The sequence below is a fragment of the Etheostoma cragini genome, chromosome 17 (assembly GCF_013103735.1).
Source record: "Etheostoma cragini isolate CJK2018 chromosome 17, CSU_Ecrag_1.0, whole genome shotgun sequence".
Taxonomy (NCBI): domain Eukaryota; kingdom Metazoa; phylum Chordata; class Actinopteri; order Perciformes; family Percidae; genus Etheostoma; species Etheostoma cragini.
This window is the reverse complement of record NC_048423.1, coordinates 20,336,766-20,363,263: the sequence shown is the minus strand read 5'-3', so window position 1 is coordinate 20,363,263 and position 26,498 is coordinate 20,336,766. Positions and strand designations below refer to the sequence as shown.

The 26,498-nt window shown below is 43.2% G+C and overlaps 1 protein-coding gene across 4 annotated transcripts in view; it reads left to right on the top strand.

Moving 5' to 3' along the window:
• The window catches only part of smap1 (small ArfGAP 1), a 154,270-nt gene that overhangs the window by 109,727 nt on the left and 18,045 nt on the right, over positions 1–26,498 (top strand). For all 4 annotated transcript variants that reach the window (XM_034898288.1, XM_034898287.1, XM_034898285.1 and 1 more), the window contains 2 exons: positions 159–274; positions 24,427–24,619. In XM_034898288.1, the coding sequence (XP_034754179.1) occupies positions 159–274; positions 24,427–24,619 (309 nt within the window). The remainder of the gene's footprint in view (positions 1–158; positions 275–24,426; positions 24,620–26,498) is intronic.

Genomic DNA, 26,498 nt, shown 5'->3' with positions numbered 1-26,498 from the left:
TTCCGGGCGGATCTCATCAATCCCTGGGGCTTTGCCGCTGTGGAGTTGTTTGACTACCTCAGCGACCTCCACCAGGGTGATAAAACATAATAAACAGTAATATGAACATTTACACAATATTAGGATTGATTCATATTTATATTATTTCTCTCTCTCAGATGCACCAGAGGGTGATGGGAAGGGCTCGAGTGGCGCTGCACCAATCAGCGATGAACTGGACATCTTTGGACCAATGGTCTCCAACCCTCTTCCCTCTTCTAACAGCACACAGCAGGTAACAAACACACACAAAGGCTTTCATCATCTGCCTATCACCACAGGCCGGCTGCAACACAAGGAGTCTGCGGAGACTCCATGATACACGCACGCATGCCATCACCCTTATTTATGCAGACACACACTCTCTGAGGATCACATCAAAGCAAACTATCATGGACTCTTCCTTTCATAGAATGAATTTGACTAAAGAGAGAGAAAGAGAGAGAGAGAGAGAAAGAGACCTGTTCGACACCTGTGAGGAATAATAGGATAAGAGCTGTGACAGTGAAGAGAGCAGCTGGGAATAGTAGCGATGTAGTAGTACTGTGTTTAGTTTTAGAATATAGCAATATAATGTATTTCACTTAATGTGTTTGATACGCTCGGTCACATCAGGCATGAGTTGTAAAATGGTGCAGCGGCTTCTTTAAGAGAGCTCAGTGTGTGGTAAGTGGGCAGAGGAGCAATAGAGAAAGAGGAAGCATTGTAGGTGTGACCAGAGCATATGTGGTGGAATAAGCTAAGTTTTGTACACGCCGGCCCTCATATATGCAACGTGCGTATGACCTAAAACAGCCGTAGCACGGGCTTACGCCGATTCCTACGCAAAGCTCAGCATTTATCAATTTGAATGTGAGCGTAGGTTGCGATAAAATCTCCCGTCTGGTCTGACCTCGTGTACGCAAGTTTTCGAGTCAGTGTGGACTTGCGGCGCAGCGTGTGACAGGAGAAGGAGAATTAATCAGCTGATCACTTATCGACAATGGCAGATCTGGCTCTTTTAGGAGACACTGCATAAACTCCACTACCGTGTGTTTATTTAAATATACAGTAGGTACACCTACATGTCACGGGGCGGCTGTGACTCAGTGGTAGAGTGGTTGCCTGCCAATCGGAAGGTTGGTGGTTCGATCCCTGCCCCTGCAGTCATTGTCGAAGTGTCCTTGGGCAAGGCACTGAACCCCGAGTTGCCCCCGGTGCTGCGCATCGGAGTGTGAATGTGTGTGAATGTTTATCTGATGAGCAGGTGGCACCTTGTACGGCAGCCCCGGCTACAGTGTATGAATCTGTGTGAATGGTGAATGTTCCCTGTAGATGTAAAAGCGCTTTGAGCAGTTGTTAAGACTGGAAAAGCGCTATATAAATACAGCACATTTACATTTACATTTACATGTAGGCCTAAGAGATTGCAATATAGGCCTATGTATTACTATTAGGATTATACATACTGTATGTCAAGGATGTATGAATTAAATAAACTTCAGCTGAAGTCCAATTTACTACGCCAACACTGTTGACGGCATCAGTGATCTCTTTCTATTTCGCATTCTTCCTACAGCCTGACATGTCTGGGTTCCAATCTTCACCTCTTAAAAGTGCCGCTTCCTAGCCGGATTGCGCCTGTCCATGTCCTAAATAGTAGGGGCGAGGCCTCAAATCCGAGAATATATTTGGGCATCTCAATTAAGATTGTTTCCAGGCGCTGCATTTATTATTGTACGACCATTGTCACACTCTGATTGGTGGGATACAAATTTTCCATGAATCGCACGTGAAGCCTGTTGTAAGATGATTTTTGCGCTGGTTTCTATGTTAGCTTGATGAATGAGGGCCACTGTGTGCAGTGTACAAAACAAACGCCAAACTGAAAGCCAAGTTCATTTATTTGCTCACCAGTTTCTCACCATATTCATTGTATAATGTTGGCCCTGGAGGAAGTAACAAGTCTCCCCTGGTTTTCTGACCACCACGTTTGGAAACGAAGCAATCAGCAAAGGTTATTACATTGACCATTTTAAATTAAACAGCTTAACGCGCTATTGTTGCCTTGTGTGCGCTGATGCGCTCATCTGTTGACATTTCCAAATGCCTTCCTACAGTTGCTTAATATAAGTGGGCTTTCCACACAAATGTACATTTGTCATTAGTATGAAAAAAAAAAAAAGATCTAAACAGCCGGTTATGGCCAAGTGTAGCGCAATCTTTTACTGGGTTCTATGTTTAAAGTTTGTAATTATTAAATAATTGCTTAAAGAATTTAAACAACGTTTTGTGTTGTAGTTTGTAACATTCCAAGATCTCAATTTTAACTCTGTAGCTCACCAGCTAGAGCGCGTGGCCATTTACACAGGTTACAGAGGTTTGCTCCTCGATGTAGTGGCCGCAGACCACAACCTGTGTCCCTTTGCTGCTTATCATTCCCCATCTATCTCCCATTTCATGACTTCAGTTGTCCCATAAGAAATAAAGGCCTAAAATGCCCCTGTTGTGGGTAGATGTTGCCAGTATGTTGCAGAAGGATCAGTACCAGGAATGAGGAGTCAGAGATGTGGTTTTGTTGACGATGGGATAATTTTATTTATCCCAAAATAAGGCCACACGGCAAAATACAAAAGAATAAGCAAAAAGACTAATAAAAATCAAAGACTTTCAAAACAGAAAAGAAAATAGACTTAAGAATCAAAAAGGTAAAATAACAAACTAAATACAATAATACAGCTGTATCTAAAATGGTCACGGGCTCTACAGACTTACGTCGTAATTCATGCAGCCTCCCGAGTAACTGAAGTCTCACCATTAAATAGCGCTACAGCACACCCCTGAAATGGATCAAACCATTTACTCACATTCTGCTGGGGTGGCTCAGGCGGGAATTATCTAAAAGGCTTTAAAAACAGCCAAGACATTAGTCTATGTAATTGGACAAACACAGAAATATAAATAGCACAAAACCATCTTAACCTCACTACAGTTTACAAAGGTTTACAATATTTATATTGCGTTAATTAATTCTGGGTCGCTTCTGGCAACCCCGGAAGTCCGCCCGCCTTGAAAAGATCTGGTGCATACAACAAAACTCCCTTTTACTATTTGCACACCTCCTCAAGAAGAGACGCCGGTAAGAAGACACATATGCTAGTTAATGACTGTAATTACCTTTAAGTTAAATAAACAGATGTTAGATTAACCAAGAACAGATTGATGTGTGGTTATTGTAACTAAGGAATGTTAGTGAAATATATGGTTTTAAACAGAATGATGGAGTAGTGTATTTGAGAATTAACATGTATATCACAGTAGCTTCGGATGTTAAAATGTGCGCACTAGAAAGCTACGTGACTATTGCAAAGCGATGGATATGGATGGAGTAATGGGTAAATTTAAACACAACGAAAGGTAACAAAACAAGCACGTCACATGCACTAGCATATCACAATAAGAGTCTTAGAAAGCCAGTGTTCAGCCAGAAGGTGCAAGTAGCGCTACGCTACTGTGATGGTCGCCACGCGCCCTGTCACACACCCCCCTCCTTAAGAGAGAGCGTCCCGGTCCATCCCAGGGCGCGAGAGAAAGTCAGCAACAACATTGTCCTTGCCAGCCCTGTACCTCACCGTATACCGGTATGGCTGTAAGGAGAGGTGCCAGCGCGTGATCCTTGAATTAGTGTCACGCATCCAATGTAGCCACTGCAATGGCCTGTGGTCTGTCTCCAAGACAAACTCTTGGCCGACAAGGTAATACTTCAAAGTGTCCAGCGCCCACTTGATGGCAAGGCACTCCTTCTCAATGGTGGAGTACCGCGTCTCGCGGGGAAACAGTTTGCAACTCACAAACTGTATGGGCTTTCTGTCCTCACCCTCTCCCTGCAACAATACTGCTCCCAGGCCAATGCCCGAAGCGTCAGTCTGTACAGTGAAAGGCAAGGAGAAGTCAGGACTCTGCAACACAGGATCATGACACTAGCTCTCCTTGAGGTCATGAAAGGCTTCCTCACATGCTGCAGTCCAGACAACCTTGTTGGGACTGGTCTTGCGGGTGAGGTTGGACAAGGGAACTGCACGGCTGGAAAAGTCTGGGATACAGCATCGATACCAGCCGACCAACCCCAGGAATGATCTCACCCCCTTCTTGGTTGAGGGAGGCTGGGAACAGCGGATAGCGTCCACCTTGCCGACCTGAGAAAGAATGGTGCCACCTCCTAGGACATATCCCAGGTAGCACACTTCAGACCGGGCAAGCTGGCATTTGCTGGAGTTCACCAACAACCCGGCCCGATGAATCCTGCGAAAGATATCACTCAGGTGCTGAAGATGTTTGTCCCACGATGAACTGTAGATGATGACGTCATCAATATATGACTTCGTCCATGAGACGCTGGAAAGTTGCCGCTGCGCCATGCAGAACAAAGGGCATGACCCTGAACTGGAACAAACCAGAGGGTGCTTTGAAGGCAGTCAGCTCCTGGGCTTGGGGGGAAAGCGGCACCTGCCAGTACCCCTTACACAAATCTAAGGTGCTGAGGAACTTTGCCTTCCCTAGGACCTCCACCAGTTCATCCACTCGTGGCATGGGATAAGGATCAAAAGCTGATATGGAATTCAGCCTTGAGAAGTCAACACAGAAGCGGAGCCCACCGTCCTTTTTTGACACCAGGACCACCGGACTACACCACTAGATGCGCAAACTCACAATCACCCCCATCTCCAGCATCGCCGCCACCTCTTGTTTCAGCGCGGGGATCAGTCGCGCCGGAACTCTAGTGGAGGTCTGTCGGACAGGACCCGGAGAAGTCAGCCCAATGTCGTGGGCGATGATGTCCGTCCGCCCTGGCTGATCCATAAACAGGCCTCTCGGGATGATACACAGCAGATCCTTCTGCTGTTCAATCGACAAGTGGTCAACAGAGGGGTAGGTTGATTTGCCGCCCGCAGTAGGAAAGTACTGCTCCGACGGTTCCTCTTCCTCATCCACAATCTTTTCCCACAGCTGGTCTTTGATAGAAGAAAGTCTGTTATGCCTTTGTTTTAGGAGGTTCACGTGGAAGATCTGCTTGGAGCGGCGTCTGCCCGGCATTGCAATTTCATAGGTGACCTCTCCGACCTTGCAAAGCACCTTGAAGGGGCCTTGCCACTTCGCCAGCAGACTACTTTCAGATGACGTCAACAACAGCAGCACGTCCTGTCCGGACACAAAGGTACGCCTGCTTGCTGTCCGGTCATACCACGTCTTCTGCCTCGTCTGAGACTGGGTCAGGTGTTGGCGAGCCTTGGAGCTCAACTGATCCAGCTTCTCCCGCATCTTCAGGACATAACTCACAATGTTAGTCGGTTGTTGAGGAGCGTCCCCCTCCCAACTCTCGCGAAGGATGTCAAGTGGGCCTCTCACCTCTCGTCCAAACAAGAGTTCAAAAGGAGAGAACCCGGTGGATGCCTGCGGGACTTCTCGGTATGCAAACATCAGGTAAGGAAGCCACTGGTCCCAGTCAGCACCTGACTCTGACACGAACTTCCGCAGCATCGACTTCAGGGTCTGATTGAATCTCTCAACCATGCCGTCGGTCTGCGGGTGATAGGGTGTGGTTTTAATGCCCCGGATCCCTAACAGGGAATATACCTGCTTCATAGTCTTGCTGATGAAGTTAGTTCCCTGATCAGTTAAAACTTCTTTGGGGACCCCTACCCGAGAAAAAAGCTGTAGCAAACTATTAGCTACCCGTCTAGCCTTAGTGTTTCGGAGGGGGAAAACCTCTGGGTAACGTGTTGCATAATCACAAATTACTAAAATGTAGCTGTGACCTGCTCGACTTCTCTATAAGGGCCCAACTACATCCATTGCAATGCGACTAAAAGGTGTATCCATAATGGGGAGACTGATGAGGGGAGCTTTTAAGGCCCTCTTGGAACGAGCAGATAATTGACACTCTGGACAAGACCTACAGTACTCTGCTATGTCTTTGCAGAAACCTGGCCAATATAATCTTCGCAGGATTCTCTGCTCTGTCTTCTCCTTTCCTAGGTGACCTGACCATGGAATATTATGACCTAGGTGTAACACCTTGGCCCTGAGAGCCTCAGGAACAACCAACTGCTCAGTATCTGTGCTCACTCGGTACAGTTTCTCATTGTTGACAATGAAACATGTATCACCCTCCCTCAGGGCTTCACTAGCCTCCTCAGGAGTCCTAGCAGAGGAAAAGCAAGTGCCAAGAGTGGGGTCTGTCTGTTGGAGTTTCAGGAAGTCCACGCAAAGAATTTCAGTGCCCTCCAAATGTGGGGAGGATAGATCTTCCTGCATCACACTACCCGTCACCTTAGCTCTTCGCTTTTCCGCTCTAGTTTTTCTGGGTTTACCCCCAGGGCAACTCTCAAATGGCAACTCATGCCAAACATCAGAGTCTGCAGCATTTTTAGCCTGTGCTCTAGTAGTTACATATGCTCCAACTGTGTTCACACTCTGTAAAAGCTCTGCAAGTATGGGGACATCTTGGCCTAAAACAACTGGATACAGGCATTTATCTAAAATCCCTACAGTGAACAGGTACTTCTGGCCATTAATCTCCACTAGAACCTCGCTGGACTGGTGTTCAGACTCATCACCATGTATACAGCGGACTCTCACTTTCCCCACTGGCTGATAAGACTTCAAACAAGACTTACGAACAAAAGACAGACTACTGCCTGAGTCTACTAAAGCCTGTACTGTCTTTCCTTGTATCTTTACAGGGACGGTAACATCAGAGGTTACAGATAGGTACTTACTATGGCCAGGAATTGGGCAATTGGGCCCAATGTGACCTGGCTGGCCACAACCATGACATATTATTACCCTGGGTGCTAACTCTGTAAGGGGACCAACACTGGGTTTTCTTGGGACATAGGAGGGCTTAAACACACAACCACTACCACCCGCAGACTTACCCGTGAATGTCTTCTCAGTCTCTCGCTTGGTTGCTGAGTCTGTCTCACGTCCTGCCAAGACGATAGCCTCTGCCGGTTTGCCTGGCGGCCACCAGATTTGCAGCTTGCGCCGTTGTGGCAGGGGTGCACTCTTTCACCCACACTTGAAGCTCGGGGTGCAGCATGCCCAGGAACTGTTCCAACACGATTCGGTCACACATCTCCTCCTTGGTCAGCAACTCTGGATCTAGCCACTTCCCCATCAAGTCCTTCAACCGGGCTTGTATTTCTTTTGCAGTCTCTCCCTCCATGATGGTCTTGGACCCTAAACGTTGGCGGTAAGTCTCTGTACTGATGTTGAACTTGTCAAGAATGGCTTGCTTCACTTTCATGTAATCTTGACTGTCGGTAAAACTCATGGCTACGTAGGCAGTTCTGGCTTTACCTCGTAACAAAGGCACAAGGTGCAATGCCCACGTCTCAGGGGGACACTGACTTGCTGCTGCAAGTCTTTCAAAAGTGGTCATATAGTTCTCTATATCTTCATCCTCTTCATAGGGGGACATCCTTGGGAGTTTCCAACCCTGCTAGAGATGTTAAGGAACAGACATGCCTAGAGTTGTGGAGTTGAGTGAGTTCTGCAAGCCGGGAACTGAGTGTCGTCCCAGCTGTGGCTGAGGAGTAGGTACATCTATAAAGGGCAGGTTGTGGAGTGGATCGGAGGCTGCTGAAGGGTGGTAATTGAGCGAGTCCCTCTGCGGTGGGCCCACAGCCGACGTTGCTGTCGACTCGTCTCTCACCAGCTGCTGCAGTTGCTTAAACTGGTGCTCCACTCCTTTCCATCTCCGCTCTTGACGAAGTGCCTCCGCTTCCATCTGGTTCTGCTGACGCCGCTGTGACTCCACCATTGTTCGCACCACTTTCTCCAGTCGGTCGGTCCTCTCATCCTTGCCAGGGGAGGGCAGACGGGATGCCGTTGTAGACTTGGATCTGGCACCCAACATGGAACCTTCACTAGTGGTTGCTGCAGCTCCATCCTGATCATCCATCTGGTCTCACACCATGCTGCCAGGACACTGGAGATCCCACCACTGCCACTAAATGTTGTGGGTAGATGTTGCCAGTAGGTTGCAGAAGGATGAGTACCAGGAATGAGGAGTCAGAGATGTGTTTTTTGTTGAGGATGGGATCATTTTATTTTTCCCAAAATAAGGCCACACGGCAAAATACAAAAGAATAACCAAAAAGACTAATAAAAATAAAATATAATATAAAAAAATAACAGCCCCCAGCCCCCATAAAAAAAGTAAATGCGTATTGGTTCCAAATATCGGCTATCGGTTTCATTAATTACTAATAACCGGTAACGGCCTTAAAAAATGTATCCCTACAAGAAAGTCGAGCAAAACACATATATTTAAAAAAAAGTAAAGTGATGGAATGATGGAGAAGAGCCTAGATGGAGTTGTGTCACCAATGATTGTCTGCAGCCATAATAGAATACCATCATTTTCTGGGTACACAAAACAAAACTGGGTGTTTGTCTGAACAAGAAAAGAGGAAAAAAAAATTGGAGCAAACAGGAAAAAAGAAATGATGGCTTTCTTGAGTGTATTTTTTTCCTCACTCATTTTTCTTCCTTCCTCTCTCTGTCCCTCTTCAGCAGGGGAGCAAGTTCAGCGGGTTAAACATATTGATGGAGCAGCATTGAGTTCTAAATGCTGTTGTGGTCTCTTGAGCGTGGCCTTTGACCTCGGCTCGGCTGGAAATGAGGACATACACGTTAATGTGGACATGTACTGGGTATATAACATGACACAGTCTGTTTCAAACATACTGTACAAAGACCACACACTTCTATTCAGGGAGTACAGAAACCTATACAGAAAACAAACGGGAGGCATGACATTCATTTCAGAGAACATTCACACACAAACTTACACAAATTCACAGTGAACCATTCCTGGGTTGAAAATGCATTCTTTCACACTCTGATCTGGTCCCAGGTTTCATTTTTATTTCTCTGGTACAGACACACAACACACACTCCCCTCAGAGCCTCCTGGGACCCAACCAGGCAGTGGCTTGCTAGGGACCCAAGCATGATGAACAATTATGGGCTGCTGTAACTGCAAGCTCCCCCTCTGCCACTACCAGGCTCCCACTTACCCTCTAATCTCCCCTCCATGCTCACCTTCTCCTCTACTCTGTCTACTGCCGTTCTGTGTGTGCCTCACACTTCTGCTCATCTCCATAAATCCTATCAGTCCTGAATTCCCCTTCTCTTTACTCTTCCCTCTATGCATTGTTCTTGCCATATGGTCATTACCACAAACATAAGTTTCCGACTTGTAAATAGGGTTTCTGTCAACATCTCAGTCGTAATTACCACTGGGAACATCCGTTTTTTGTTAGTTACAGTACATCCAACTTTCTCCTGATCATGCAAACATGCCTAAAGAAAGCAAGCAAATCAAAGTCTGCTTTATTGTCAATTTTTTCACATGTCAAGACATACAAAGAGATCGAAATTACGTTTCCCTCTATCCCACGGTGTGGACAAGACACATTTTACCAATTAGGTCCACAGACAAACATAACATTCAAGTAAACAATATAAAAAGTAAAAATAAGAAGGCACATACAATGAAGAAAATAAGAGCAGCAAAATTTGTGTTGAGAATGTGCAATTGTGCATACAGTAGACAGTCAAAAAATGTGAATGCCTCGCATTACCAGCCGTATTTAACAGACATGGTGGTATATTGCACTATACTACTATATTTGTTTCTGCAGTAGTAATAGGGTAACTAGTGTGGCAAATAATTCCTTTCCACAAAATGCTAATTTGTGACCATAATATACTACTACAATAATTGTGGCTACTAAACACTTTAGAATACCTTAATTTGTTGGGTTCAGATTTAACCCTCTTGTTGTCCTCTGGGTCATATTTGACCCATTTTCAAAAAGTTTTTAAATCAGAAAGTCTCCTCTAACCAAATTGTAAAAATAATGTTAATGGTTCCATACAACGCTCCTCAAGTTAAATAACTGATCAGTTTACTATTTTCATTGAATATTGTTTTTTTAAATTAATTTCATAGCATAAAAAACAAGTGACATAAATATAGGGAAAAACAACAAAAATGTCCAAAAAAATGCAGAAATAATTGATAAAAACATGAGTTATACAACTTATAAAACACCAAAAAGTGACAACAAATCTCAGAGAAAGCTTCAAAACTTCAAAAATTTGGACTCAGAAAAACTAAATGTTGGTCTACGGGAAGACAACCTGAGGGTGAAGGGAAAGTTCTCAGACATTCTGTACTGCCGTACATGCAGATGACTGGCGGCATTACCCCGAAGGGTTTGATTTGTTTTTCTCTCCTCTTGTTATGCAGATGGTTAAAGAACCATTAACGCAAGTAACGCAATTGTTGCTTTGATTAGTAACTATAGTGTGATTACTGAAGTTCTCTACAGTCATGTGTTACACTACACCATAGTTTTTCTATGCAATGGTCTACATTCTGTCTGCCTAAACAGTTGTTTTGCATCATCATTATCTGTAATATGTATCTGTCTTCCCACTCCACTGTTTTTCCATTTTTTCCTCTCTCTGTCACTCACCATCATCCGCTCTCACAAGAATATATTGTCCTTGAATTTGCACATAAACAGGATTTTTTCCTGGCTCAAAAGAAGCCTTTGAGGGGGAAGGGGCACCACGCACGACAGTAAGCATGATTGGTCCAATTACCGAAAGGCAATGAGTCTGTGTTACCTTATTTGACAGAAACCTATGCATTTTGCTGTTATATCTGTCAATTTGATAAACAAAACTGCTTAAAAATATATTAATATTTACAAACTGCAGGTACAATCACCGGGAGGGTTCAGTACAGACTTACTCTGGGTTTAGTTCTCATATTCAACGTCATGTTCTGCTTGTTTAACGGTTGTTTGGTAAATTGCTCCTAAACGCAGTTGGAGAGGATTGGAATTGCTATTTTTATTGTTGATTCTTATCATTTTGGTGCTGGTGATTTTTCCTTGGGGGCCTTTGGCGGCCGCCAAAAATTCATCTATGCAGGAAAAACCCTCTCTTCCTCACCCTACATACAGTATACAATTCTTGTTCTCTTCCTCACCCTACATATGTCCCCTCCTTCCTTCTAAGACACTCCTTGCCCCTTCCCTTATTGTCCTTACCTGTCCTTGGTATGCAGGGCCTCATTAATCAGTGTTAGGTATGTACAAATATTAGGGCTGGGCAAGTTAACGCGTTATTATCGCGTTAACTCATTAATTAATTAACGCAAACCATTTTTTTATCGCGCGTTAAAGCAGTTTTTATTATTTCTTTATTATTGTAAAAGTTTGTTGCTCACAGGCTTTGTAAATACTGCAAAGTTGAATTTTCTTATCACTGGAGTACTTCCAGTCTGAAATATCACTTTGAAAGTTGATACCAGCGAATACAATAGCAATGAAACACACAGTGGCACGAGGCTTCGGCAGACTATGTTAGATGCAGCCTATGGGGGAGAAGATAAACAAAGGCAAGAGACGCTAACAAATGCCATAGCAACGTCGACAGCTACAGACTGCAGGCCCATTAGAGGACATCGGTCTGAGAATCGCAACAACAACGGCAGGTATGAGATTCCCTCAACACGCACCATCACAAGGAGAATACACGAGTTGTATGAAAAGGAGAGGACTGCAAAAGCGACCACGCTACAACATGTACGCGCGAGACACTTTACTGAAGTTGCTTTATTGAAGCAGCAGTGGAATGTGTCAAATAAAGTCACCGCAGTTGGCACAGATAGTACGAATAGATACAAAATATGAACGCTGCTGCGAGCCTTCTGCCTTCTGATCATGTCCCCTGCTTTGTGCACGGTCTCCAGTGTTGTCACAGTGTCTCTGCTTTACAGCGTGTTGGACAATGTCCCCCAGTGTCTCCGCTTTACAGCGCGTTGGACAGTTTCCCTCAGTGTCTCTGCTTAACAGTGCGTTTTTAAAGTGTCCTTGCGAAGTGCAAAAAGTTGGGGGCTCTAAACACAGTCCTGCAAGGCTGAAGAGTTGGAGCAACAACAGAACAACATGTACATAACAAGGAGTCGCTTAGCAACACGTTCCAACCAGATGGAATTCATCTCTGGACATGATAAATACATTGTTTAGGTTGAAATGTGCACTAAATATTTTATTTAACAGGCTACTTTATAAACAAAATGCTGGTAAGTTTTTGCAGAACAAATGTTACGGCACTTTTGTTTATATGGCAGAGCATTTAAAAAAAAAACTGCACTATATACACTACTTTTGAATTCATTATTTAATTTTGTGATTAATCAGGGAAATTATGCGATTAATCGCGAATTAAAAATTGTAATCGCTGCCCAGCTCTAAAAAATGTTACATATTATATTATCTAACAGAAAATTAATATGGCAGCAGTCTCGTGTAAAGTACTTGAAAGCAAACTTGAGTAAAAGTTAACAGAAATTGCCTTTGGTAGAAGTTAAAGTTACCTTTTAAAATATTACTTGAGTGAAAGTTGAGCCCTTTCTTAATAATCTAAGCGCACGGCGTGAAGTGCCTGGTGCAGGTGTGTTAAGGGCATGTAAGAATCCACTTTTGCTGGTTTAACGGCAGAAGATTAATTAATCTTAGTTATGTTTTGGGCTTAACATGCAGTAAACCATCCGGCGGAATTTCTGGCAACACCTGAACAATCCAGGAAGAAGAATGTCGTGTATAGACAAATCATCTCATGACTGCGGAATTTATCTTCTGGTCCGTTGGAGAGGCAGACTCCTAGGCTGAGAACTACTGGGCTAAAAAACTAAACTACCTGACCATTTATAAAGCTACTGTAAAACTAACAGTAAATCAGTCACAGAATAAGAAGTCAATTTTGCCGATAATACTTTTGTGTTTTGAAGTACAAGTAAAATGTACTTTATTTTCTACCACTGTTTATCACACATGAGATCCACGGAAATGCCTTTGCAATGAAAAATTATGATTTCTCACTGCAATAGTGTTGTGCTATCAGTCAAAGTCTCGGACTGTCATATAGCACTTCATACACTGCTCCATAGATTGCTCCATAGTTATACCAGACAGACTGCTCTCAAATGGCCGTCTGCCTGCAGCACCAGTGTCTGTCTTGTAAAATGTAAAATTATTTGAATGTCAAATAGTACATTTTGTTTCAGACACAGTCCTCTATATAAGAGAAACTGGAGTTAAAGGCCGCTCTCGCAGCCAGGACGTTTTTATGCTTGTGTATTAGCACACCACCAAGGTACACAGACTTTTCTTACATCTTTCCTTCAAACTCCGCCAAAAGTCTCGCTCCTCTTTGTCTGAGCCCTGCCCAGTGGAGCGTAGAGGCTTCCACTGACATTTCCAGCAGCATTTAAAGGAAAGGCATTCATCTTGCAGTATGTGGATAATAATTACCTCTGCCTTGGTGTGAAGGTTAACCTGTGATATTTTGTCTGTAACCAACCAGGCTGACTGGCTATGTTTCTATGATTGGGCTTAGGTGTCCTTTCATGGTGGGCCCTCCGGCCAAACTCAATTGTAGAATGGGTATCTCCTGACTAAGGTTCAAAATTAGCACCATCCACTAGCCAAATGCTGGTAAAATGTTCAAGTGAATGGTAGATTTGCTTCACTCACCAGACAAAAAAAACAATGATAATCTATTGAGTGTCTGGCAAAATGTGAACATTCTCTAGCCATTTGGCTGCTGGACAAAAAAGTTTATTTTGGAAACTGCTCCTGACCCCTTACACAAACTTGCATCATTGCAGCATCAATCTTTCCTCTCCTATACACACAAGCAGTAATCGCAAGGGCAGAGATTTGACAGTCTATGCACATCCACCTAACCTATCTCTCACTCACACACACGCACACAGAGACTTTGGGATTCAGCAGGCGGATATTGCTCTACAGCTGTCATTAGGTGGGTGCGTGTAGAGTGATGACATGAGGGCAGTCTGCTGATTCGTGCAGCCATTCGGCATCAGGAAGCGCTCGCCTATCTTCAAATACGTTCGTGTTAACCCAGTGTTTCACTTCACAGTTCTAGTAGTTCCCTCCAGACCAAGCATTTATTGAGACAGTGGCGAGGAAAAACTCAATTTTAGGAAGAAACCTGGGACAGACCCAGGCTCTTGGTATGTGGTGTCTGATGGCCGGTTGGGGGTGTGATGAATAGTGGCAATAACAGTCACAGTAAAAGATTATGGAACAGTGACTACATTTAGTAGTTTGTAGTAGTTCATGGCAGGGCACCGCACGGCGTTAAAGGGCACAGCAGGACGTAGCAGATCGTAGCAAGGTCCCGCACAGCGTAGCAGGATGTAACAGGACATCGCAAGACGTGTAGCAGGACCACGGCGACAGCTGCAACCATGATTTTGGAGCCTCCCTGATCCAAGGAAACATGCTGGGGGGAAAAGAACATAAGGACTCCGGGGAATAACTCCCCAGAGCTAGGTTAGTAACAGGCATTTCTGGGATGTGGATGCACACAAATGGAAAGAGAGAGGAGAGAGGAGCTCAGTGTGTCAAAAGAAGTCCCCCGGCAGTCTAAAACTATAACAACATAACTAAGACATACTAATCTGACGACTATGACGAGAAGCAGGTGGGGCGGGCTAGGCAGACACTGCGACTCCTCACTCCCTAACTATAAGCTTTATCAAAGAGTAGGTTTTACTCTTAAATGTGATGACTGTGTCCGCCCCACGAACCCAGACCGGAAGCTGATTCCACACTAGAGGAGGCGGAAGCCTCTGGCTCCCATTCTACTTTTAGAGACTCTGGAACCACAAGTAACTCTAAATTCTGGGAGCAAAGTGCTCTAGTGGGACAACAAGATAGGATGAGCTATTCAAGACATTATGGGGCTTGACCATTTAGAGGTTTGTAGGTCAGGAAAAGGATTTTAAATTCAATCCTTGATTTTACAGGAAGCCAATGCAGAGAAGCTAATACAGGAGAAATATGATCTCTTTACTTAGTTCTTGTCAGAACGCGGGCTGCAGCATTCTGGATCAGCTGGAGAGTTTTAAGGGACTTATTTGAGCATCCTGATAATAAAGAATTACAGTAGTCCAGCCTGGAAGTAACAAATGCATGGACTAGTTTTTTAGCATCGTTTTGAGACAGGATGTTCATAATTTTGGCAATGTTATAAAGATGAAAAGAGGCTGTTCTTGAGGTTTGAGGACAGCTTCAAATGTCCCCCTAGATTAAGTTCTGCTCTAATGTCACAATGCTTACTAATATTAATCAACAGCCTAATAAAAATAAACATATTTAAAACTTTTATTTATTTATTGATATTGCCCCGTATGTGTAATATGGAAATGTTGGTGATAGGGTCATTATTGTGTGCACCTGGGACCGCCGTGATTAAGCTCCACTGTTGGACGAAAGAGGGTGGGTTGAGACGTGTTGCTATGTTAGGAGAGGACAAACGGTCCCAGGCAATATGGATGGAAAGAGGTCAGGCGGTGAGCAGGTTAAGAGAGGAATGAACAAATAAAGAAAGGTGGAGGAAAAAGGCAGGGACAAGACGTTGAGCACAAAGGCACCAGTCCTAAGAGTGAGTGCGATGATGCAGACACACCTGAAGCACTGGCTTAAATCACCACCACCAATCCCATTTCTGTTTTTTTCTTTTCTTTTCTAAAGCTGCTGGGTTCAGATGGGTTACCCAGTTTGTGAGGAATCAATAGAACAGGTTTACAAAGGCTTTGCAGTTAACGTGTTCATTTATAATAATAAAAATAATATTAATAATAACTTATTTCTCTAGGTGTCTTTTATGAATCCCGAGGAAACTAAACAGAAGTACTGTGGCTAAGCTAAAGAAGGTTGTAGGCTATGGTACACGAGTGGTGTTTCAGGATTTATTTATTTTTAAACGTCCAGGGATGTAGCATTTTAGATCTCTGCAGGGAGTGTGCTCCAGAAGGATGGGGCTGCCACACTAAAGGCTCTGTCCCGGAAGGTACAGAGTCTGGTGTGGAGAATGGAGAACAGGCCAGTGTCTGAGGACCGCAGGTTTCAGGGTGGAGTGTATGGATGGAGGAGGTTAGAGAGGTACTGTGGGGCCAGGGCATGGAGGGATTTGTAGGTGAGGAGGAGGATTTTAAGTGATGCAGGACTTAATTGGGAGCCAGTGAAGGTGGATGAGGCTGGGGGTGATGTGCTGCCAGGTCTTGGTGTGGATGAGGACCCTGGCCGCAGAGTTTTGGACATACTGGAGCCTGACTATGGTTTTGCTGGGGACCCCAGACAGGACTCTATTGCAGTAGTCCAAACGACAGGTTATGAAAGCATGAATGAGAGTGTCTGCTACAGAGTCCGAGAGTGATGGCAGGAGACTGGAGATGTTTTTAAGATGAAAAAGACTGATTTGGTGTCGGATTTGATGTGAGTATGGAAAGAGAGGGTGGAGTCCAGGATTACACCAAGGTTTGCGCACCTCAGAGAATAGGCAGATGACGCACCCATAATATATTAATGTCGGCAGGGCAGGTTGTGCATTTAAGGCTGTACCGTGCAGATAATAGGAGGAGACATTTTAGCAGAGGTTGACTATGGATTCCACTGGATTTACGAAGTGCAAGCAATTTGCAAATGTCAGTTTTGTGGGGAACGTTCCCTACCTTTGAAAAAGGAGCCCAGGGAAATTACACAAACCACAAAGAAGATCAAGGGAAGGGGAGTTTTGGTTTGTGTTCATCAAACTTGCATTTGACCATCAGTTGACAGTAGAATCACTTTTATCCGTTAAGACATTTCACTGTGTGCTCGGCTGCATGTACCTCAGTATTAAAATCCATATCAACACATTTTCCACCTCTTCTCCTGCTCCACTGGACCTGCTGCTACCTCTCAACCAACCGCTCAACTGCACCAACTGAGTTTCACTCACAGTTTGTCTTTAGGGCTCAACATTTTAAGACTGTTCTAAAAAGGAACGTCACTGTTTAACCTAATAAAAATGACTGACTAACATATTGTTATATAATCTGTGCTTACATAATAGTGATTTCAATAGCTTGATGCTCTTTAGATGTGTTGCATTGTAAAACGCTTTGGTTCAAAGGACGGATCTATCAGCGATTGCTCTCCTGAAGAGCTCTTTGGAATCTCCATTACGCACCATACCTGGTTGTTCTAGAGCGTATATCTCTTTAGACCTAAGGCCTATAGACTGTAAATCTAATCTAATATTTCCCCAAACATTGTTTGGTTCTGCATGATGCAGAATATTTCACAATTCTGTTTAATTGTTGTAAGTTTTCAACAATACAGATCAACAACACTGCAAACTTGCGTACAGAACTTGTTCAGTGACAACGTGATCTGACATGTAGAACAAGACTCAAGTTTTTTCCTACCGAGACAAACTGTTACTTTTGTATGATGATTGTCGTTATAAAAATGTTTAACAAAAGGAACTAAATTACATTAACACATGAGGGGAAAAAACAACTTGACAACAGTAACAGACTGATATAGCCTGCAGCTCTGTAGAGCATTATGAATTGATTATTTTAATCTATATCTCATATAACGACATAATACAATACAGGCAGATCGCCTTCACATATTACTGTTATGCTCTGGCGGTCCATCCATGGAAGACAGATCTACAGTGAGGAAAATAAGTATTTGAACACCCTGCTATTTTGCAAGTTCTCCCACTTAGAAATTATGGAGGAGTCTGAAATTGTCATTGTAGGTGCATGTCCACTGTGAAAGACACAATCTAATAAAAATAATCCAGTAATCACAATGTATGATTTTTTAAACTATTTATTTGTATGATACAGCTGCAGATAAGTATTTGAACACCGGAGAAAAACAATGTTAATATTTGGTACAGTGGCCTTTGTTTGCAATTACAGAGGTCAAACGTTTCCTGTAGTTTTTCACCAGGTTTGCACACACTCCAGAAGGGATTTTGGCCCACTCCTCCACACAGATCTTCTCTAGATCAGTCAGGTTTCTGGGCTGTTGCTGAGAAACACTGAGTTTGAGCTCCCTCCAAAGATTCTCCATTGGGTTTAGGTCTGGAGACTGGCTAGGCCATGCCAGAACCTTGATATGCTTCTTACAGAGCCACTCCTTGATTATCCTGCCTGTGTGCTTCAGGTCATTGTCATGTTGGAAGACCCAGCCTCGACCCATCTTCAATGCTCTAACTGAGGGAAGGAGGTTGTTCCCCCAAATCTCGCAATACATGGTCCCGGTCATCCTCTCCTAAATACAGTGCAGTCGCCCTGTCCCATGTGCAAAAAACCCCAATACAAAGCATGATTCATGAGCTGTCCTTCATCTCCTGGTTGCAGATGACTCTGAGACAGTTCATGCACGTTTAAAGTACCTAAACAACGACTGTTGCAGCGTTGTCTTTCACTGGAAATGATTTTCACACTTTCAGATCACTTGGAGCTAGCCTAACATACTGACAGGCTACATCTGATCCTGAACCTCACTGTCTGCTCAACTTGTGCAGAAACAGCTAAGTAGACATAACCGGCTTTTTAAAATTGTTTTTGAGAACTAAACATTTACACTATTTTAGCCAATTTTTTTAAATAATTCTTGACAAAATTAAAATATATTTAAAAAAAAAAAATTGAAAGGTTTTGGGTGGTCCTGTTGAAACGTGGATGGTCCTAGGCCTGTCAGGTCCACCCATAACGCCGTGCCTGCCATACAGTGTGAGTTCTCTGGTGTGCCCTCTAGTGAACATCAGCATTAACCTAAATTTAAAAGCCTTTGGAAAAGTGAACTGTGTTTAAGAATTAACAGTATGAGAAAGAATGACTTTGATTTGTGTGAGTGTGTGTGAGAGAGAGAGAGAGAGAGAGAGGAAAGGATAGGAAGAAGGGAGAGGAAAGTAGGAAAAGAAGGAAATGCAGTTGATTGCTAAATAAGGGATGGGGGGTGAAAGACGAGAAAGAGATGAATGTAGTTTGTTGAGAGCAGAAAAAAAAATTCGAGGGAGGTAGAAAGGGATGAGGTAATGAACTGACCAGCAATTGATTTCTTCATTCTTGTTCTTCCATTCCTTTAGTCTTTCATTCAGTCTTTCCTTCCTGTTCCTTACTGCCACTCTCCTTCTTGAATTCAGATGATGTGATGTAAGCTTTGCTTTTGTTTTCAGTAGATTAGCCCAAATCCTCCAGCAAACGCACACACACACACACACACGCACACACATTCTAGTGTGGTTCTAAAGCCACAGATGGTCTATCGGACCAGAGGTTTATGAGTATTGCAGTGATGGAAAACCACAGGGAGAAAGATAGTCATAATTTTGTGTGTGTGTGTGTGTGTGTGTGTGTGTGTGTGTGTGTGGCTGTAGAGGTCTATGAATAGCGACAGTGAGGAAAAGGCTGTTAGAGTATTAATTCAGAGCTCTGGCTGCATCCATCAGCACCAACATTGGCTCAGAAGAATAGATCCTTGTTGAAGAGGCTTTTTATTTCACAATGTGCTGCTAGGAGCCCCGCAACATATCACACACTATGTGGATGCTGTTTGTGTGTGTGTCTGTGTGTGACTGAGAAAAAAAAAAAGAAAAGCATAGAAGCACATGTGACATGCTCTGCTTGTATTTCTCCTCCTTTAGAAGTGAGGTCAGATTGACATATCACTGCATTTTATGTGTGTTCCACCAGTTTGGCTTTGGCAAGTAATCTGGAGGTCCTTTTAAAGCAAATTGAGCTAATACTCCTGGAGTGTCTGGCAGGCAGTGGAAACAGTGAAAGGACAATGGACTTCAACAACTGCATTTGTGCCAAAAGAGGCCTTACTAAACATCTCTACTGTCTCATTTGCGTCACAGTGACTAGAATACTTGTGACAATGAGATATTGATGTTTTCAAAGACTAGATATCAGCCTGTCAGCCTATCAGTCTGTGGCTCTTATAGTCAGATGGGTGGACCACATATTGTGTTCTTTAGGGCAGGGTGGCCATTATTTATAGAGTTGGTGGTTTGATCCAACACATTTTTAGCTTATGTTGTGTGTAGACATCATAGAAAAAAATGTTGGGGACAAAGCGTCTGCGAAATGTATTGTATGTATGTATTATGTCACTAATCAATATGCTGGTTGTCTCCCAGTGGTTCATGCCCTTTTTCTGTCGTGGCCCCTTGGGTGGCAAAATATTCCACTCTGCAGTTCTATTTCTTTATTCTTTGCAATTGAACCTTTTTCACAGCTAAGCGCCAGACAGAGCAACTGTGCCTATGCAAAATAGCAAAAAGTTGTGCTAGAGGCAACTCAGATTGGACAGATAGTCTAGCTAGCTGTCTGGATTTACCATGCAGAGATCTGAGGAGCAGTTAACTAGTTTCCCCAGAAATTATCAGAGTTTTGAATGCCATCACCAAGAAAGCAGAAGGTAACGGAATGACAGAATTTTCCAGAACAATCGCAGAAATGAAATGTCGTTGATATAGACTAACTGACCCCACTGACCCGTGGTGTTACCATGACAACTAACTAGCCATTTTGTGTTGTAATAATAAAAGTACCATGGCAAACTGTTTAATTGGCCTTGATCCATTTCATGATTCACTCTGTTTTAGCTCCGTTTTTGGTCTCCAACAACTCCTGAGAACAACATCTGGCTCAGTAGCTGCTAAATGCTCCACTGTGTTCACCAGCTAGTCTCTCTGTGTCTGTCTGCTGTTAGGTGCTTGACAGGTAGCGTAAAGTGAGTTTTTAGAGTTTAAGTAATTTACACTTAAACTTGGAATTTGCCTTGGTGAGCAGTACAGACATACATAAATAGCAAATTAACAATAAAAACAGAAACAAATATATACAATTTAGTTGTTTAGTCTAAGAAAAAAAAAAGGAGGTTGGATGGGTTGAATGCAAAAATATATAGTATGTTCAATGAGCAGATGTATAGTCCAGGATGAAGGTAAGTGCAAACTTAATTATTCTCACGCCGCCTCCAAGTATGGACATTTTTGCATATTGAATTGTCAATTGCAAATACATTGCCATTTGAATAAAGAGACCCAAAAACATCCATATCCAAAGGGTTATTGGGTAACATTCCACACGCTCAACATGTTGCAGCTCCCTTCCTAAATCATTGTGGATGATGGTATTATCCCAGAGCTGTCAGCCTCTGACTGAGTCACGCCGAACATTCTACAAATATGTCTCGAAGAAGGAGGCTGAATGGTTGGGTATTACTGCAGTTTGGGAGTTTTCAAGTCTATTAAGTGTGTTTTTTTAACTTTGCAAACAAGCTTAGCAACTATTGGGCTCAGCCTCGTGATTGAGTCATGTCAGCGTCTCGCTGACGTTGGATGAATCAGGTGAGGACAGTTTACTGCCTGTTCCCATCTTCCATTCGCTCCTTTAATCAGGAGCGCCTATTATGCTAATGTGCCGTGGTCATTAATATGTAAGAAGGTCCATCCTACCGCCGTCAACACCTGGCTCACCTAAACTAGCTTCACTTGAGAAAATCCTGAGTGTGCTGGCATGATTCTCATCCTCTCTAGGGCTGCAACAACGATTTCTTTTGTGGTCCATTAAAATTTTGATAATTTTATCGATTTATCAATTAGTAAATATAAATGATAAAATGTCTGAAAAATGTCAATCAGTGTTTCCCTGTCACAGAGGAGAGAAGAAACTTCTCTGCAATCAGAGAATTTTCCCTTTTTTGTGAAAATGACTCAAACCTATTAATCGATTATCAAATTAGTTGGTGATTCATTTAATAATTGACATTTAGTTTATTAGTTAATTAATCTTTGCAGCTTTAATTTGCTCCTTCTGTCTTTATTATCAGTCTTCAAACATTCTCTCCTTCCTCTTTTCCTCTTCCTTTTGTATCCTACCCATCTACCTCCTACTCCTTTTGTTTATCCCTTCTTCTGACCTTTCCTTGAGTCGTTTCCTCTGTCCCTCCTTTTCTTCTCCATTCTTACCCGTCTGTCTCTTTTTTGCTTTCCTTCTCGCCTCCTTCCTTTCCTTCCTCCAGCCAAAGGAAGTCAGCAGAGAGAGAGACAGAAGGTAGCAGCACTGCCTGCCAAGCAGAAAAACACTCTCAAAGCTTTGTGTATTACATTTGTGATTGTGTGTGACTAAAAGAATTTAGTGCATTTATTTGTGTGTATGTGTGTGTGTGTGTGTGCTCTCTCTCGCCTGCGTGGATGTGTGTGTGTTGCAAAAGCCCCTATTTATCACAGTCTCACATTATCTTATTCATTAAGTCCAGCTGACTATTGCTTCTCCTTTTCTCTCTCCATTCTCTGTCACCTCACTACACACACACACACACACACACACCTGTACAGAGCTCTTAAGCAGGTGTTACTTTTCTGTCATCGCCATCAATTAAACCTAATGGGTGTGTGCCTGAAAGGTTGTTTTTTTCTTTTAAATTAAAAGGTGCATAAGAGCGAGACTGTGTGTGTGTGTGTGTGTGTGTGTGTGTTTGTCCTGTCTGCAACTTCATGTCTACCTCTCTTTGCAACGGCCTAATTAATGTCATCTGTCTCACTTACAGTGACAATGCTTCTCCTCTATTGTCTCACCGTTCTTCTCTTTTCCATCCTTTATTCAGCTCTTGCTCTTCTCCCGCTTATTTTTATCACATCTCTTCACCTCTTTCCTGTTCTCCTGTCTTGTCTCATTTTTTTTCTCACCCTGATATGTTAAATTCAATTTATTTTATTGTATCAAAGAGTTATCTCAAGACACTTTACAGAAAGATAGAGTAGGTCTAGACCATGCTATATAACTAACAAAGACCCAACAATTCCAGTAATTCCTCCAAGAGCAAGCATTTAGTGGCTCCATTTTAGGGAGACACTTGGGCCAGACCCAGGCTCTGACAGGTGTCTGACGGGGACAGTTGGGGGTGTGATGAACAGTGGCAATAATATGCACAATAAAGACAATGGAACTATGACTGGGAATAATAGTTGTAGTAGTTGGGCACTGCAGGGCGTTACAGGGCATAGCAGGATGTAGCAGGGCGTTACAAGGTATAGCAGGGCGTAGCAGGCCGTGGCAGGCCGTAGCAGGGCGTAGCAAGGCATAGCAGGACGTAACTGTGCGTTACAGGGTATAGCAGGATGTACCAGGACGTAGCAGGGTGTAGCAGGGCATAGCAGGACGTAGCAGGGCGTTACAGGGTGTAGCAGGACATAGATGGGCGTTACAGGGTATAGCATGATGTAGCAGGGCGTTCCAGGGCATAACAGGATGTAGCAGGACGTAGCCGGGCATAACAGGACGTAGCAGGACATAGCCGGGGATATCAGGACGTAGCAGGGTGTTACAGGGCGTAGCAGGACATAGAAGGGCGTTACAGGGTATTGCACGATGTAGCAGGGCATAAAAGGACGTAGCCGGGCATAACAGGACGTTGCAGGACGTAGCCGGGGCTATCAGGACGTAGAAGAGGGTAGCAGGGCATAGCAGGACGTAGCAGGGCGTTAAAGAGTACAGCAGGATGTAGCAGGGCATAGTAGGGCGTAGCAAGACGTAGAAGGGCGTAGCAGGACTTGGCGCAGGGCCAATGTAACAGCTGCAACCAGGATTTAGGTGCCAGCTTAATCCATATACGGTATGCATGCGGTAATATACTCCCAGTCTGTATACACAGTTTTTATGTGTTACCTTTATAACCTTAAGACCAATATGATGAGCAAAAACATACACCAACTTTCAAAGTTAGCTAAGAGATGTTAGTTCCTCCAAATCATCAATCCAAGAGAAAGAAGAGTTAAATGTCAAACATCATGAAGTCATTTAGGGACAGACACGGAAACCCTTTTGGTACTGATCGATAAGTGTAGGTACCAATTCAGATTTGTATTCCTGTTTGCTTATTTTTTGGTGTAATAGATAATTTGGTGTAATTTGGTTTTAATCAAACATTTGCCAACTTAAAGGTATAAAATTCAGGGATTCCTGGAAAAACATTGCATGGACTAACCTTCCTTTCAATTGTAAGTTATGACCGGACGCAAACAGAGTTTTAAGCAGCCATGCAGAATCACAATCTATGGAATATAGCTTTTGCTTAGGTAGAGATGTGATGTGTTTAAATTCTGCTTATGATTCTGTATTTGCAGAGACCCTGCCCTCTGCCTGTATTTCCTCTTTTCTTCATTGAGTAAACTAATATATATGAATTTAAAAACACCTGTCAAAGAGTCAACCGGTAACAATTATGAAACGGGAGAGCGTGAACGTTTACTTTTCTATTAAGCAGCCAAAAAGTTGTTGCTTCCTGCACATCCTGCGATGTGACTATTGCACAAGCGATGAAACTAAATATCGCGCAGCACTACGTGTAATGAAAGGTGCTAATCTAATAAAATTGACATTGACATGGTATATGTCTTCACCCCCTCCCCCCTTCTTTTACCTGACAGTCCGTGTCCAGTCCGGCACCTCCACAGGTGGACCCCTCCACCTCCTCTTCTTCCTCCTCCTCTACCTCCACTGCTACCACCACTAAGGCAGAGGAAAAGAAGCTTTTATCTAAAGACTCCATCCTGTCTCTGTACGCCAGCTGCTCAGTGGCCAGTCAGCCGCAGAGCCAGCAACAGCCTGCTCCAGGACAAGGTAATGCACACTCACTCACAGCATTTTTATTAATACTTCTTCATCCATATCTAGTCACTGGAGCTTGATCTTCTTATCCAGGATCTACATATTTATGTCCAGGAACTTACCATTTAGAATGTGTTCACAGCAAACTAATTAGCAGTAGTTTACTTCAACTCATAAGCAAATACTCGTTTAATCTGTTCAACTACAGGAAATTACCCCAATGTGCAAAGGTTTATGGGTATGGTGATGCAAAAATGCAAGCCGCTCAACCCAAGCTTTCAAACTGTAATTCCCAGCTACAGTGTGCAAAGAAAACCCAGGTAGCATCTTAACTATAGAGCTCAGCAATTACCGCTCACTTTTTGAACTGCTCTGGTTTTGATGATTTTCTCTATTCCATATCTACATAGAAGTTTCAAAAATTGATTGGATGAAGAGTTTTAAGCCTGGTACAAAGCAAACTAGCTACGAGATGTAACAGCGCAAACAAGCATTTTGAAAACTGAAAAAAGGCAAAGGTACAAGACTGTGTAAAGTAACTATGATAGACTTTATTGGGAGCAGGATGCTATCTGTTTGCTAACAGTGAGCTTCCCAATCAGATTGTGGGTAGTGTAGTACCATGACATTACAAATAAAAAATGTTTATTTCTAAACAAGGTTGGTTTTATAAGGACTTCTGGCTTCTACAGTAGCACAAATCTTAGTTTCACAAAATTTTGTAGCTTGTGATCAGTCTACCTCGGATGGTTTAGACATTATAACTAATTATCAAATCCCATTTTTACTTCTGGAACCACACTGTTGAGCTTATCGTTTTCTGTTTATGGCCCACAACTTTACTGTTTTGGTTCACTCTCACTAGTCTTGTTAACCTCGTGTCCGGCAGAAAGAAGCTAATTTGAGTTACAACGCTTAGATAAAGCAACGATCAGCACCAAACAGCAGACAAGCAAAGTCAGCGACTAGCTGGTGAGCATAGCAGAGCTTTTAGCAGCTAAAGAGTCAGATATTTTTCTCAGGAATTGGTGGAGACCAAAACAGGTCTGGCACAGGTTTGCTTTATAACAAGATAAATTATGTTTGTTGTGTTGATAGCTAGTTGTGCTGTCCCTGAGTGGCTAAGGTTGGCAGGTTTAAAGGCAGCGCCATTCCTTTTAAAATCAATGGAAAGACGTGAGAGGCTACAGAAATTGGCCTTTGGATGTGGAACTGAGGTGTAAAGTTTGTGGTTACAATGAAAAAAAGCCAAAATGAGCTAAGCTGGAGGAAATAGCCGAAACAAGTGGAGCTGTGGGTGTGTTTTAATATCATCTAGAAGCTGAGCTGTAAAACAAAGGTTCCACAAAGTCTTCATGTTGCTAGCTAGCCAAAGCTGTTCTCCGCCCGGTTTGTAGTGTATAAACCATTTTCCTGCTCTTATCCGGGGGGTTGGCTCATGGGGGCAGCAGCTCCAGCAGAGGACCCCAAACTTCCTTTTCTTGAGATGGATGTATTTATTTGCTTCATGTATTTTAACTTGGCAGTCTTTAATGTTTGTTTTAATGTCTGTTAAAAAGCCCTTCTAGGGTTGGGCATTGGAAACAAGCAAATGCTATAAACGCTGTGATGCTTTAGTTTTGTTGCACAAATGTCTATGTCATAGCATCTGTCCCTATTTTAATAAACATATAATATAAAAAAATAAAAAATGAAATGAGCTTAATTAATCAGCACAGACTGGGGATCCTGAGGTGTTTCTAGTCCTGGTTCTTCCTCGAGGCCTCCGCCCAGCTGGACGTGCCTGAAACACCTCCATAGGGAGGCGCCCAGGCAAACCACCTCAACTGGCTCCTTTAGATGCAAAGGAGCAGCAATTCTACTCCGAGTTCCTCACGGATCAGCATCTCAC